Below are 15,370 nucleotides of genomic sequence, written 5' to 3'. Positions count from 1 at the left end.
GCACTTGATTTATGAGTATGACAGTAGTTTTGTGGGCACTTGAGTATGTATAATGCACACTCATCTCACTGCATGACAATTTGTGTCAGAGGGGTTATGGGAAGGGATGAAAGTATGCGAGAGAGAGAGAGAGAGAGAGAGAGAGAGAGAGAGAGAGAGAGAGAGAGAGAGAGAGAGAGAGAGAGAGAGTGTGTGTGTGTCACTATTTCCCAACCATAACGGAAGGAGTCGCTCTGAAACACTTCCAACATTGACTCGAGCAAACAGAAAGAGGAAGGTGTGGGCCGATGTCATGATGCTCACATCTTCCACAGACACCCCCTCGAAAACGAGATGATGCATCTCAAGGGGATATCCTTTCTCAATAAAGGTTCATATACACAGCTCTAAGTACACTTGATGTCTCAATCTCCTGAGAAATGCCACCGTATTGGACCTAAATGACTGTCTTTGGTGGACCAATCCCACTGTGGTCACCCAAAGACTTATTTCACATCGAGGACATGAATATCAGCACAAGGACACGATGAAGAAACCAATATTATCCCCCAGTCTGGGTTTGGTAAGTCTGTGTGAGCATGACTCATTCATTAGCCTTTGATTGGAGCCATTCGGCTGGAGACCGCACAGACACAGCGTTTGGGTGACGCACCTGTGATGAAGGCCTCGAAGCTTGCAGCTTTCTGTGATCATCATCGTCACTTGCACTTCCGATGCGTGATCTGGACAATAAAGTCATATGAGAGAGAATATTATTATTGTGAAGAAGCATAGAAGCACTGAAGCAATGCAAGTTGTATCTCTTTCTGGCTAAGGGCCCAGTCACACATGTGCTACAGACGTGTGAGACATGGTAACACTGGTGTACCTTGACCGGGCACCAACCAATAGGAGAGAAGCGCAATGCGTTGGCCCCAATTGGAAGCCATTTCTTTTGGAGTTTTCTTTCAGTGAGTCAACACTCCAACCCAAGTTAAACAAACTGCACACTGGAGACCTGACATGTGTGACTGGGCCCGAAATCTTTTCCATGCCATGAATACTACAGAGAGGACTTTAAAGTAGTGTTTCACCCATTTTCAACCTTGTCTTCATGTAATTGGTCCTCACTAATGATGCCACTATTGCCTACTCCACGATCTACTCTCAGAGGTGGGCTATGGACAGTACATAAACCTGCCAACCAATGACATTATCCACTGGCATTCAAAGCTAATAGAAACGTCATCCTCTCTCTTACTGGAAGAATAGCACACTGAAATAATTGTTCTTGTATAAAAATAAAATAAAAAAGGTTTAAAATCTTTGAATTTACCAAGCCTGCCTACCGTCAATGTCACTGGTAGGAAGGTTTCTGAACTACCCACAGCCCAAATCTGAAACACAGAGCGAGTGTGTGTGTGTGTGTGTAGCTAAATTTGTTTCCCCATCTTATAATAACAAACATACGTGAGGACCAATTATATGAAGACAAGGTTGGAAATGGATGAATTGCTCCTTAAAAAGGGTGACCCAGCATGGGCACTCTGTCAACACTACTTGGGGTAGCAACCCTGGGAGGACAAACTACTGCCAAGCTTGCAGAGGTTCACTATTTAATCTCCATGTGCAGCTTTCACTGCAGCTCTCTACTTAAGGGAAGCTGTATTGTTTCCTGCCCTATGGGCATAGTGGAGGAAGTCGTGTGTTTAATCAAAACAAGAGTGGCATGAGCATATTGTTCGCCGACTGGTATCCACCCTGCCCTGAGTAAACAATGGAGAATGGAGAGGGCAAAGGTCAGCTGGCAGTTGAACATATAAGAGCCTACAAATATGTCTGAAAGACTCGCCTACTAAAGCCTGAATACTTTCTCACGCGACAGCGTCGCATGCCGAAAACAGGCGACCTACAAGCTCACATTGCAGTGCAGATGAGCTTGTAGATCTGCGTGCCACCTTGTCATGCGATGGTGCATAAATTAGGTGTCCACGGGCACGTAACAGTTACCGTGCTATAAATAGCCACGGTATTGAAACAGTGAGAATTTGGCGCTCACTGTATTTATTTATTTATTATTGTTTATGAATATATGAAGAAAATCTGGCTGTCTTGCCCACACACGTATGGGAAAGCCCATAGCAGTTTCTCAGATGACCGCTAAACCAAATACGTTTGGTAGAGCGTGTCTGCAATGGCAACGCATTCTCACAACATTCAAAGGTCTCGCTCACTCCTAATTCTCAACGAATGTCTGTAATTCTAATTTTCCAGAATTCAATTCAATGTTAGTCTATTCAATCACAATGATTTGTGCTGTGTGTTATACCATAACATTCACTCTGAAACACACTATAAATTGAATTCATCCATTGCACAGGAAATAAAGGATGGATTACAATAATTTAACATTCTCTATAATCAGTAACATGTTGGTGATACTTCTAGGTCCATCAAATATATTTTTGTTGAAAGGCGATAAAATCCTAGAGCTTATAAAGCAATAGTCGGGTAATGTCCAACATTACATATTAGAGTCACATGTCTGAAATAAGTGATTGTTATTGTCATCACAATTTTACAATAATCCACAAAGTGTCACTGTTAATTCCTTGTGTTTTTATCAGCAGTTGCCAGTTAAGCTTATCAAATCAAATGATGTGTTGATCTGCATTTGCTATAACCACAGATTCAGTTTAATTAATCCAGAACACTAGCGATTGCTGTAAATTAAAATTCTCTATAACCGGCCAGGGTCTAGTGGTCTAAACGGCCTAGTGGTCCGGGCACCTAGGCTGGTAATCCAGCCTGACAGCGCGTCGCAGGTTTGAGTACCGATCACGACAACCTTTGGTTCTGATCAATATTATTTAATTCCAAGGCAATCAATGTCAGACAACACAGACTGCCTCTTCCATGTGCAGAGAGGGAGAGTGTAAAATTGCACTGTCTGGGCAATAGGCATAGCACAGTCGGATCTTAAAGGCATACATTTTTGTTGGTCTTTTGATGGATCCTATAAAAGAAATAATATACACATTTTTTTAAATTTATATTTAATAACATGAAATAATTTATACCGCAGTATTTTGTTTTATACCATACTGTAAAATGTCATACTATTACATGCCTAGTCCACAATACTCACCTATGTGTAGGACTTCCAGCAGGATCTTGCAAGACATGTAATCTCTATATTTTCAAATTATTTATTTTCCAATTTCACTGCTTGTCTATTTCCGAATAACGCTCAGATAGACGCTGCTTTTTGCAAAGGATTGCTCTTGATCAGATGTCTGATGGGTAAACAGCCATACTACTATATCCACTTCATCCAGTGGGGGAAAAAGAATATTTAAGTACAGATTTAATTGCTTTTAAGACCTTTTTAATACCTCTAAAAAAAACAATATTTCTGGTACGGCAAACTACAGTATCCAGCATCAACTGTTATTGCATTTTATCAAATTTGAAACTGAAATATTCAGTGACGATTAGCTAACATATCTGCCTTAAAAACCCATTGTTTCATTGTTTGTTGTATGTTTGTAAAAAAGATTTGCGACAAAGTTCACATTACGCTTCATATGCATAGCGGAAGGTTTCAGCCAGCCACGATATTTGTCATCCTCCAACCACTTCTTGTTAAATTTGCAATTCCCCATTGCTGAGAGTTTGCACCATGATTGCATGGTTTTCTTGCAGTGTTATGTTCCATTTGTTTTTACTTCTCTGAGCTGCAGCAGTCAAATCAGTAGTTTAGTGTGGGTTAAAATGCGGATCACAACCACATAAGGCATTCCGCCACCTACCTAAGCAGTGTTCTCTGTAATGTACTTTGTGTCATATGGTTTTCTGCATCTGCCAAAGTCAGAACATAAATAATGGACTAAAATGCAACTTGTCTGTCATTCTGCCCCATATCAAATGTAATGCCCAAACTCCTATCATTTCAGATATTTTAAGGCATTTTTATACTTTGAATTTCAAGACTTTTTAAGGATCCACAGTATACTAAGTATGATCTTCGTGCACTAAACCAGGGGTTCCCAAACCTTCTCCAGTTCTCCATTCAAAGGACCCCCAATAGCCATAGCCATCTGTGGCTCCACTATTGCAAAATAAAATAGCTGCAATTACTGATCTTTAAGCTCAAAACACACTGCAACGTGTTGTGAGCTTGTAGATCAGCTATTTTCAAGCTATTTGGAAATATTTGAAAAGGAATTTGCCAATAATGACATGCTCAAAATAGGGATGCCAGGTTCAAAATTATCAAACTGGAACAACGATCTTGTGAACTGAATTAAGAATACATAATTTAATTTAAATTATTTATTTATAAATTTTTCGCTCCTTCCCGATTGCCCCCCGGGCCTCCCCTATGGGCCGTGGCCCCCACATTATAAACTACTGCTCCAAGCGAGCCAGCATGGACACTTACCGTCACTGACATCCCTGCCCTTATTCTACCTTCCCGGAAAGCTGCACATTAAAAGGGGGCGATGGGAATAAAGTCATAAAAACATTACCACCGACACCAATGTTTGCTCTAAGGGAGCCAAATGTGTTACCTTTTACTGTCTTCACAAAGACTTGCTTTTCCTTACTGGGGTCCTTCTCATCCACAAGCACGCCATGGAAGATGCGACCAAAAGTCCCTGTCAAAGACAAACGGTAGATTTAACGTGAGTGAAAGGGTAAGAGGGTAAAGAAGGGCAGACCTCTTTCATGGACAGAAATGTCAGCCGGCTTTCTGGCTGCCATGTTTGGCTCGTCTGTAAGCAGAGGCACTGGTTGTTGTGTCTCACACGGGAGACAATCTATTGACATGAGCCAAAGTGAGGGCATTTCACTTGACCTCAGCGGGCTCCTGCGATGTGGAGTTACTTACAATACAACTTACAATACAACTTACAATATAGAATTTGGAGATTTCTGCCCGACATCAATGATATGGTTTGGGGGTAAAACAAAAATTTAAAAGCTAAAGAATAGCGAGTGCATGCATTGACTCTTTTGTCTAAACTGTTGTTGCTTCAGGGGTGGTGGAATAAGTGCGAGCTTTGTTGAGGTGAAACGCCATTTAAAAAAAACATAAACCATCAACCAAAAAAAATCTGCAGCCCCGGGGCCACCGTGGCCCTGTGTTCCAACAGGAACAGTGACGACAAATAACAACAGGGTTAGTGTTTAACACCCCCACCCATACCTGTAGGCCTGTCTGGACGCGCTGCCTCTCAACAGCACAACCACACCATCACAGGCTCCCATGTCTCATCCTCCTTCACCAGCTCACAAACATTACAACAACTACACTGAAAGAGCTTTATTTTGGGTGGTGGCAAATCTCAATAATTGTCCCTGTGTGTGTAATCTGCGTATGTAATAATTGGAGAACATTTGACAAAAAACCTTTAGGTATTTCCTGAGAAACAGGGAGAGACAGTTTGATAAGATTTGGCTGCCCCTTGTCCATTACCTGAGTAAAAACGATTAATAGACAGGATACCATTGATATGGTTGACTGTACGCCATTTTCTTTTCAGATGTTTTCCTTGAGCTTTCTATCATCTTATTATATAGTATGCAATGTCACTGAGCAGTATGGGTGGGAGGGTTAAGGGATTTCTTTATCTTTTTTGTCTTTATTTTTTCTTTCATTTTGTTTCATAAAAAAAGTATTTCATATTATAATGTTTGTAATAATTTATCTGTTCAATAAAAACATATTTGACAAAAAAATAGGTGAACCTTTGACAGATTGTGAGCTTGTAGATAGGCCATCGGAAAAGGAGGGGACCAATCTTAAGGCATAGATTAAGATTTTGGTTTATTGCCAAAACGAACAATCGTCATTATACAGTTGTTATGTAGTTGTTATTCTGAGAAGACTACACGTTTCCAGCTGCTTTTGCAAAAACAAGTGAGGTTGCACAAAGCAGGCTGATAAAGGCGAGGTTATAGAACTGGTCAACAATATTGTCCAACATCATCCAAAACAAAATTGATTAAGGCGACACACACACAAGGGCGGGCGCACACACACACACACACACACACACACACACACACACACACACAAGGGCGCAATCTGCAGAGTTAACTAAGGTTTGAATGGGGTTACTCAGAATTAAATATCATAAGTGAGTGAGTGCTAAGTAAGCACATGCACTGACAGATGGACGCACAATACTCTAAAAGAAGGCAAATAGCAGTGTCAGGACCGAGCCTATGTTTGTTCAGGACTGGAAGCCTGGGAATGTATTGCTACTCGTTGTGTCAACACATCATCTGCAAACAGCATGCAGCCAAGTCACAGCATGGCCTGGTAGTGCAGCTCGCCCCTAGGTGAGACTATCCAACCCATTCTGCAGAGGTTCTTGCCTTTTACTAGCACCAAATTCTGCTACACAACCATGCCGTATAATAACCATAATCCATTTTGGAAAAACAAAATGTATACTGGTCTCCATCAATGTTAAATGGATATCACGTCCTAAACAAATCAAATTTAACAATCGATGGGTTACTAGAATCGAATTGTTGACTGAATCAAACTCTGTAATTGCCAAATAGTGATTAATGGCTTCATCTTCCTCAACTGTTTGATCACAATATACAGTAAACTGTCCTACAGTAGATGCTTTACATTTTTTACTTTACAACAATTTACAATGGCCCGGTTTCTCAAAGGACACTTCTTACACCATGGTGTAAGAAGAAATATTTGGCAATATTTATTTTAAATTATAATTTTTCCTTTTATATAATTTAACTGACTACCTTCTAACCTTTTATCCCCTGGCCTTTCTTTTACTAGTCTCATTTATTTAATTATCCTGATGATTTTATAAAAATGTAAAAAGCTTGTAAACTATGTTAAAGTATTTTTCTACAAATAACATTGTAATTTGCGTGGTTTGGATTCAAATTGGATTTGCTGTAACGGTTGTTACAAGTGTAAAAGCACTTGTGTCCAGACTTGCAGAAGGTTGTGATAGCAGACACAAGAGACATCAGAATACATCAATCTTTTCAGAACAGCCTGCCTAAAAATAAACTCTGACTTGTATTAATAACTGAGCCAACATCATTCTGGCCTGGTCTCACTGTCAGATCATGGCCATCAGTGTGTTCAAACTTGCACACACCAATCAAAGTCAGATGCATGAAGCTAAAATAAAAATGATTTCACGAGCAAACCTTTTGCTCTTGCATAACCAGTTTAGACTTGACAAACGCATTGCATAAAAGTGCATATGCCTGAAGAACATTATAATGTTATGTACAAAATGCATAGGTCATGAACGTACGTCTGTTCTAAAGAAAATTGTAAAATATGTACACAATGTATGCGTCAGGAATGTTCTGAAGAAAATTGCAAGGTGCATGCAATATCTGGTTATGCAATGCCTGTTGTGTTTGTTGTCAGAGAAGTTGTTCTCTTATCGTTGTCCGATAATCCAGAGTGGTACCATTAGTACTCAGAGGCTATAGTTGTTTATGATGCCAGCAGCCAGCACATACAGTAACTGGGTAATATAACCGCAATTGGTACAGTGGCACAAATGTTATGCAAAGCTTGGCCGATCCGTCAAGCCGAATGGTTGCGTTTTCAGGGAAGCTGATGCCCATGGACACAGACAGACTGACAAATACAGACATTTGTGGATATTCGGTTATGGACAATAATAATTAGACCAACTTGCTCCCAGAGGGGAAATTACATTTTCAGCTTCACAATTCGACACATTTCTGTTCTGGCCAGGAATCATACCTGGGACAACAAGGGTGTCTGGCTCCCCAGGCAGGCTTTTTGTCGCATAATTACAGGCTCATTCACTGCAACGTACATGTATCACTAGGTCATTGCGCACGCACGCACGCACACACACACACACACACACACAATTGGGGAATTCCATATTGGATGCCTTGACGTGTGTGCGCGTGCACATGTCTGTGTGTTACTATACTTGTGAGGAGGACCAAACTTGTGTCCCAACAAGTATAGTATGAAAGATAGACATTGTGACGACTGACGAGGGTAATTTTTACCTCACGGGAATGGTTGCTTTTATAATTTAAAAAAGGGTTTATTTTAGACCTTTTAAAGGTTTCATGAGATTCATTTTCAATTATTTTTCAGGTTTTATGACCTCAATTACACCTAAAAAACCTGAACTTTGAACATTCAGTGGAGTTTCTGTGATCGGGAGTTTTTTCTGGGGTTTGGAAGCTTTTTGAGCTGCAATGAAAACAGGCAAAACAGTGAAAACAGTGACATCTGCTGGCAAATCCCATTGACATATGGGATTTGCAGGCTGTGACATCACAAACAGCAGGAAAATCTAAACCCCAGAGCACAGAAAATCTACTGAATGTTAAAAGTTCAGGTTTTTTGGGTGCAATTGAGCTCAGAAAACCTAAAAACATTGTAAGAAAAATTACAAAAACTTTTTTTTAATGTCACAATCCTTTTAAAGTTACATATAGGATTCAGGTTGGTGTTAGGATTAGGCATTTAGAAGTTTGGCCTGATGTTTACTTACTGTAGTTGCACACCGGAGTATAAATCAGGCTTTATGGTTACGGTTAGAAATGCTGAAAAAATAGGTAAAAATGGCATCTGTCTATCCATCCATACATTCACAAAATATCTGTCTGTCCTGTCTGTGCAGTGCAGAGTGGGTATTCGGTCGGATCAAGGGTTGTCGGAAAAATAATTAAATATAAAATAAAAACATACATATACATATATGTATGTCTGTCTGCATATCTGTGGGGGATACACCAAATCTCTGTATCTGGGGGGTGTACTGTAGGCAGAAGGTTTCCCCGATTGTCTAATTCAACCCATCGGCTTCATGGATTAGCCAAGCTTTGCATTGTTTGTCCTGCTGTGCCAATATAAGGTGTAGTTTACACAATAAAAGTCCATTCACGTTTGCCCATGTATGTCATCTTCAGTTTGACATCAACAGGGATCCCCATGTCTCAAATGCAGTCAATCTGTCGTATGTTAGTGGGTGTACTCTGAAAACAAGTGCAATGGGTACTGCATAAACCGGTGGAGCATGCATTCCCAACATCGTTGTCTTGCATCATTCCCGAGTAGGGGGGTTTATAACTGTGGTGAAGAGTACTTGTGTGGTCCTCGAATAGTATAATTCATAATATTGCTGTCCTAAAACGTTTATGTCCTCACAAGTATAGTAATACAAGTGTGTGTGTGTGTGTGTGTGTGTGTGTGTGTGTGTGTGTGTGCGTCAGCGAGACACTTAGACTGTTATCAATAGTGTGGTATACCTTCATGCAAGACGTCCCGTAGTGTGACTCTCTCCCTGGAGATGGCGATGTCCTTTACCTTGGCTTTGGCTTCCATTAGGGTCACACTTCGCAGGTCGTTCTTCTCTATGCGCAAGGATGGATAGCCTGGGAGGGGACATGCATACGATCACCAACTCTGACTCTGTATGGAAGGTTGAGAAGGATTGGCCAACTCTCAATTTGAAAGTGAACCCGCTTATTTAATCTTTTGGGTAACTTATTGGTGGACAATGTGAGGAAAACTAATTGTCGATGCAGCTTTTAGTGCCCTTTGTGACAATGAAATTGCAGCCTTTTAAAACAACAGAAATGTATTTCATTCCATTCATTTGGGGTGAAAAGATACAAGAAGAGAATGTTGGCTTGGAGCTTATTAAATCTGAATAATTTGCCCACAGTTGTAAAATGGAACTGGCCTTCGAATTCCAACACTACGAAAATATATTATTGTGACTGTAGGCCGCATTTACTATGAAAACCTGCAATTCTGTGTGTCACGTTCTGTGTGTCACGTTACACCTCTACTCCATATAATGGTCACGCCTCCTGACATCATGCCTCCATATATGGAGCTGACCCGTTTTGACATTCCATATGTTGATCCTTCCCCACCCGTCCTTCCTCTTTGAGAACCACCACAAAAGGCCTCTGCCTGGGTTCTGGACAGGGCTCCTGCCCAGTGTCCATATATGGAGCTGGCCTGTTCCGACATCATTCTGACGTCTGAATTCAGAGAATTCTAAAATTACAAGGAAAGCAGTGGTCCAGGCTGCGCACTGACAGACTCTAGCTGTCATCATTCTATAGTGCAATGTGGGCAGTTCTTCAGGGTCAAGCTCAAGATGATCATTCAAGCGTATTCAAGATGCATAGTCAGGGGTTTTCCAGCACCTCAGCTACAGAAAATTACCATCAATGAGAAGCCAGAACTTTCTTAGTTTGTTTCGATTTCAAATGTTTTAGTTAAAAGGCATTAATAGCACAATGCAAATAAAATGCATGTTTATGCAATGGTTATGACATGGTAATATAAAGCATTGCCGGTAATACTGTACTATGCAATAGCAGGGTATGTTATTACTATTCTGTACAATAAAATATGATGTTACTATGTAGCGAAATGCAAGGTACATAATTCTGTACTATGCAATAGAATAGAATGCCTTGTACACATTAAAATATAAGCTCATTCCTGAACCACCCCAAAACAATGTTCTAATTCAAGCATAATATTCAAACACCCGTACTAACCCTGTTCTTAAGGTGCATACCGAAACAACGTTAAGCTTGCTACAGTATCTTTCCACAGATAAGCGTACAAGCTAAACATGACCGTCTTGTATATAAACACATCTTGTGTGTACACAACATTTTAACGATGAACGATAAGTGTCTCCAAGGCTCATGGCTAATAAGGAGCACTGTGACAGCACCAAGTTATGTGCAGCTGCTCACAAATAAGTGAGGTTAACCACCGCTAGAGGGTATAGCGTCACCCAAGCAGACTCAGAACAAACCTCTGAGATGCACTCGGTATCATGACTGATTGTAAGCACTGGCTGACACCTCGGCACAGTTTGAGTCAGGCGCCAAGGCAGACAATGTGCCCCTGGGACATCCCAGGAAACTCTTGACTCGTCTCGTACAGCCGTGCCACATTCTTTGTCAGATTTACAGCGCACCGAGTTCTCAACTCCACATGAGTTTGAAGAAGTAGGGGTCGACGTGAGGGCTTAAAGGAGTTGTGTGTGTATTTGTTTCTATCAATTACACACCCCATGAAGCCGCAAGGATATGTTTTAGTTTTTGTCACATTCCTGAGCCTATAATTTGATGACCAGTAGGAGACTCAGTAGGATACTATACTCAGTCATCAAATTAATGGCTTAGCAATGCAACAAAAACGAAAGAATCTTCATGAATTCAAGGCTTCATGTGGGTAGTAATTGATATCGGAAAAAAAGTAATCTGTGTCTTTTTGAAACTCAGCCAACCTTTTACTGAAATGTTTACGCCAGTGATGTCACTGGGTTAAAATCTGTGATGTGAAAATTACAACTGTTACTTTTCTTTAGACTACCCTTGAGGCCATGACATAGTAGTTGTTTGCCGTGTTTATGGCAAAACAGTGACCTTGACTTCAGAAAATATGAATAGGATTGTTGCAACGGTGCAAGCCAGGCCGAGTGCTTGAACAAAATGCATGAAACACCGAAAATGTACTAAATGGGAGAGAAATACAGACGTCTTGTTTAATATGGGCTATGGGTAAATAATAGTGTTGTTTTTTTTATAGACGATAACACTCATCAGCAGTGAACTGAAATGCACATGAGTGTTGCGATTATATTTCACGTTATATTGGTTTAGGAAAAGACAGAGGATAGGGTTAGGTTGGTTGGATAGTGTGTGGTAAAGCCCTTTGAATTGAAATTGAATTGTGTGGTAAGTGTGGCAGCTCACTGCTACCACCTAGGGGTGAAACTAAGCACATTATTCACAATATTAATATTCAACACAATCTACAATAGCATGTAAAAAAAAAAGGTAGAGGATCATCAAACAATAAAAAACAGATAAATCCTACAACATTTTAAGAATCTTAGTGACCACAGAACAGTTCTTATTTTTGGCTGTACCAATACTGTCAAACTGTTTGATGGGTCTAACAAATAAGTGAGTTAGCTATGAACACACAAGACAATACACACAATGAAGACACACGTTATGAAATGGTTATACATTTCCATAACACATGAAGTGGATGGGCTCGACTTTAGATCACCTGCCCTGGGCGCGGGAGCTCCTATTAAAGAGGCCCAATCCAGTTTCATATAAATTAGGATTATAGTCACATATGTGTAAATTCCTACCCCAGCATGAATCAATATATAGATGTGTTTTACAGTCATTACCAGAGTAAACAAACTCTAACTGTAAGTAACCTATCAAACATACCATTAGGGGCTGAAATACAGTAGTAATAATAGTAAAAGTAATAGTTTTAGTTTACTCCAAGTTGTTTTTCAAACAAGATACAAATTGCTTTAGAAGAGTATTGTGTGGGTAATCGGCATCACAATGAAAATTATTTTTTCAATGTTTTATTACCATTGCCAGTAACTTGATTTTGAGGGCCCACTTTAGTCACTTGCAATAATCACCTCATGGCCCAGAGGCTGGGAATCGTTGCTGTGCTGAAATGGAACTTACTTTTGGTTTCGTGTGAGGGGGCACCAGGGTTTGGAAAGGAGGCGGCAGCAAGCTGGAGTATGGGTGCGGTACCAGGGTGATTGTCTGATGACAAGAAGAGGTAGAAGAGGGGGAGGGAATGGAGAGGGTGGAGACAGACAGACAAACAGACAGACAGACAGACAGACAGCGAGATGTGGTTTTAATGGAGAGCTCACTCAAATTGCAGCCTGACCTTATGTGATGGACGTGAAGTACACAGCAAATAGTGCTAATTCAAGGGTCCAAGTTGACATTCTCAGAGTTTAATAGCACTGAGGGTTTTTGATGAGTTGGACTTATATTTTTTCCCCAAGTAGGGCTGGGCGATATCAAATGAATATCACAATTATTTAAAACTTTTACCTCAATTACGATTTATATATATATATATATATATATATATATATAAAGAGAAAAGAGTACTGCTTGTGAGCTTGTAGATCATCTATTAAATACATCGATTTCACTATGTCTGTACGCTTTGTTATACAAGAAATGTAAAAATAAAATATATAAATAAATAAAAACCTGCTTCTCAATTAACCAATTACTCTACATGAGGAAGATTAAGCCGGTTATTGGTTCTAAATAGTGGTTTTGATATATATTTTTTTCTTTTTTATATATATATATATTTTTTATCCCACGATTTTGTAACCCATTTTTCACCCCTGTGTCAATCATCTAATGTGATCCTGGGCTCTACACACCCTCCACCAACCTAGTCCCCATATATGGGGGACAAGGGGAGAGCAACAGACTTGAACTCATGCTTCCTTCATGCCTGAGTGTCCAAGTTGCTCCTTTACACCTGACAGGGGGGAGTTTCCCTGGTTGGACGTAGCGCGTGGAAGGAACACGATATTCCAACCAGTTCCTTTCCCCTCCATCAGGCGCCCCGGCTGGCCAGGGGGAGGCAGTTTAGTGACCAGGATATATTTTCTATTAATTGCCCAGCCCTATTTGCTTGTATATACAAGACGCATCCATCATATAAGGCATTCACGCAAGTTGGGTAAACTTACCCATTGTGGGTTGGGTTGAAAAACAAAACAAAGGTGAGATAGGTGGATGGTTGTGCCAATCAAGACATTCAGCAAAGCAAATGAGACAAAGATGGATGTGTGGGTGGAACAAAATGCATGGAGTCTGAGGTGGAATGGTAGCCACTAGGTGGCAGTAATGTCAAACACAGAGACGGGAGACATACAACTCTGTGATAAGAGCTCTGCGTGCTATTCAATGTAAAGACAACAGCTAGGCCTTGATGGAATGGAATGAGAAAACACTGAAAGAATGGAGGTAAGAAGTGCTGAACAAGTATGAGGCTGCTAGCCCGTGCCTACCAGCCAAACTGCTGTCGATGACGCACTTTCCCCACAATGAGAAACAGGCAAGTTCAGTGTCACGTTCTCTTTACATTGCACTCTGCAGAATGTTTCGGTCACATACCATGCAGTGCAACATCGCCCATAATTAATGGTTGGCTGTGCCAGCAGCAGGACGGGCTGGTAGCCTCTATGGTTGTGCCACCTCCCAACAATAACAGTAAAGGACCTCTGCTGGATGATATGTGCTATAGGCCGACTACTATTTACAGTTGGTGGATGAAGCTCTGGCACTGAGGTCCTGAGGTAGCAGAGTCTTTGATTTCTCACAAAACAAACGGTGCAGTTAAGTGACAGGACAAGCGCTCAGTATAGGAAGGTGGTGCTTTGACCAGAAAACATTTGTTGCACTACTTTCCACTTTTTTCTTTTGAGGTTTAGAAGTAGGATGCACACAGATCATTCAAAGCACATCAAAGTGTGCCATAATCATTGACAAGTTAGCCATTTCTTTACCTCACTATGTTATTATTAATTCCTTTCCTTCTTTTGTTATTGTTGCTAAAATGTGGAAGGAGGAACCAAAACAAAATAATTTACTATAACTTACTATTCTCATTAACTGGGACAAACTGTACCGAGACTATTATTCAGCCTTCACTGAACTTACACACTACCTTGCTGACAGTTCTACACATACTGTACGCAGACATACTGCCCTCAGTGGAAGGTTCTACACATACTGTACGCAGACATACTGCCCTCAGTGGAAGCCAAGACAGTGATCGAGTACATTTTAAGTGACACAGGAAAAAACGCAAGGGCAAGAGGAACTGTCTTGTTTATTACAACCTTATGATTCCAGTTAAACTAAGTGGATCATTCGCAGCCCATTATCTAATTTGGAAAAGAATGCACATTTGGATATGAGAGAGTGGGGAGGGGCTCAACGTGATTCAAGACTTCTGAAGCACTTGTCCAAGTCAATTCAAATGAATTCTCACTCGCCTTCAACTTAGCATACTTCAGTTTAGCCTGATTTATACTTTGTTGCATGCTGTATGATAGGAGTATAAATTAAGTATTTACCTGATAGTGTTGAAAGTTTAATATCTTGCATTTACCATATCAATATTTATCCTGCAATTCGGGCCAGAGAGTATTACAAATTCACACCAATACCATAACGTCTGTAGCCAAATTTAGTTTATCTCATATAGTATGCAGCTGTTTTCTCGGGTGTTATAGATAAGATCTTCAATGCATTTTTTAATTACTTGAAAAGTTCCCTGTTTTCTAATGTCAGTAAAAACCTGTTCCAAACTTCCAACATCCAATATCAGAGAACAAGAACATGAATTTAGGCCAATCTAAGCCAATATTTAGAGTTTAGACTGGTCCAGCATATACTGTGGTGTTAATGAGCTGTAGTGCTGGAAGTCCACTGCTGCCGTTGTGCGAGTTGCTGTGAATGCTTCCCAGCACATTGCCAAGTC

General features: G+C 40.4%; 1 protein-coding gene across 2 annotated transcripts in view; it reads right to left on the bottom strand.

Annotated features, from left to right (window-relative positions):
• Nucleotides 1-15,370, bottom strand: part of ryk (receptor like tyrosine kinase) — a 50,495-nt gene that overhangs the window by 8,536 nt on the left and 26,589 nt on the right. The window contains exons 8-11 of one of the 2 annotated variants that reach the window (XM_080771119.1): nucleotides 12,526-12,609; nucleotides 9,292-9,417; nucleotides 4,554-4,640; nucleotides 653-722 (exon numbers count right to left, since the gene is read on the bottom strand). In XM_080771119.1, coding sequence (XP_080627245.1) covers nucleotides 653-722; nucleotides 4,554-4,640; nucleotides 9,292-9,417; nucleotides 12,526-12,609 — 367 coding nt within the window. The remainder of the gene's footprint in view (nucleotides 1-652; nucleotides 723-4,553; nucleotides 4,641-9,291; nucleotides 9,418-12,525; nucleotides 12,610-15,370) is intronic. The other variant, XM_080771120.1, reaches the window with a different exon arrangement.

The sequence above is a fragment of the Protomyctophum bolini genome (assembly GCF_963924005.1).
Source record: "Protomyctophum bolini genome assembly, chromosome: 8".
NCBI classification, from domain to species: Eukaryota; Metazoa; Chordata; class Actinopteri; order Myctophiformes; family Myctophidae; genus Protomyctophum; species Protomyctophum bolini.
This window is presented reverse-complemented; position numbering and strand designations above follow the sequence as displayed.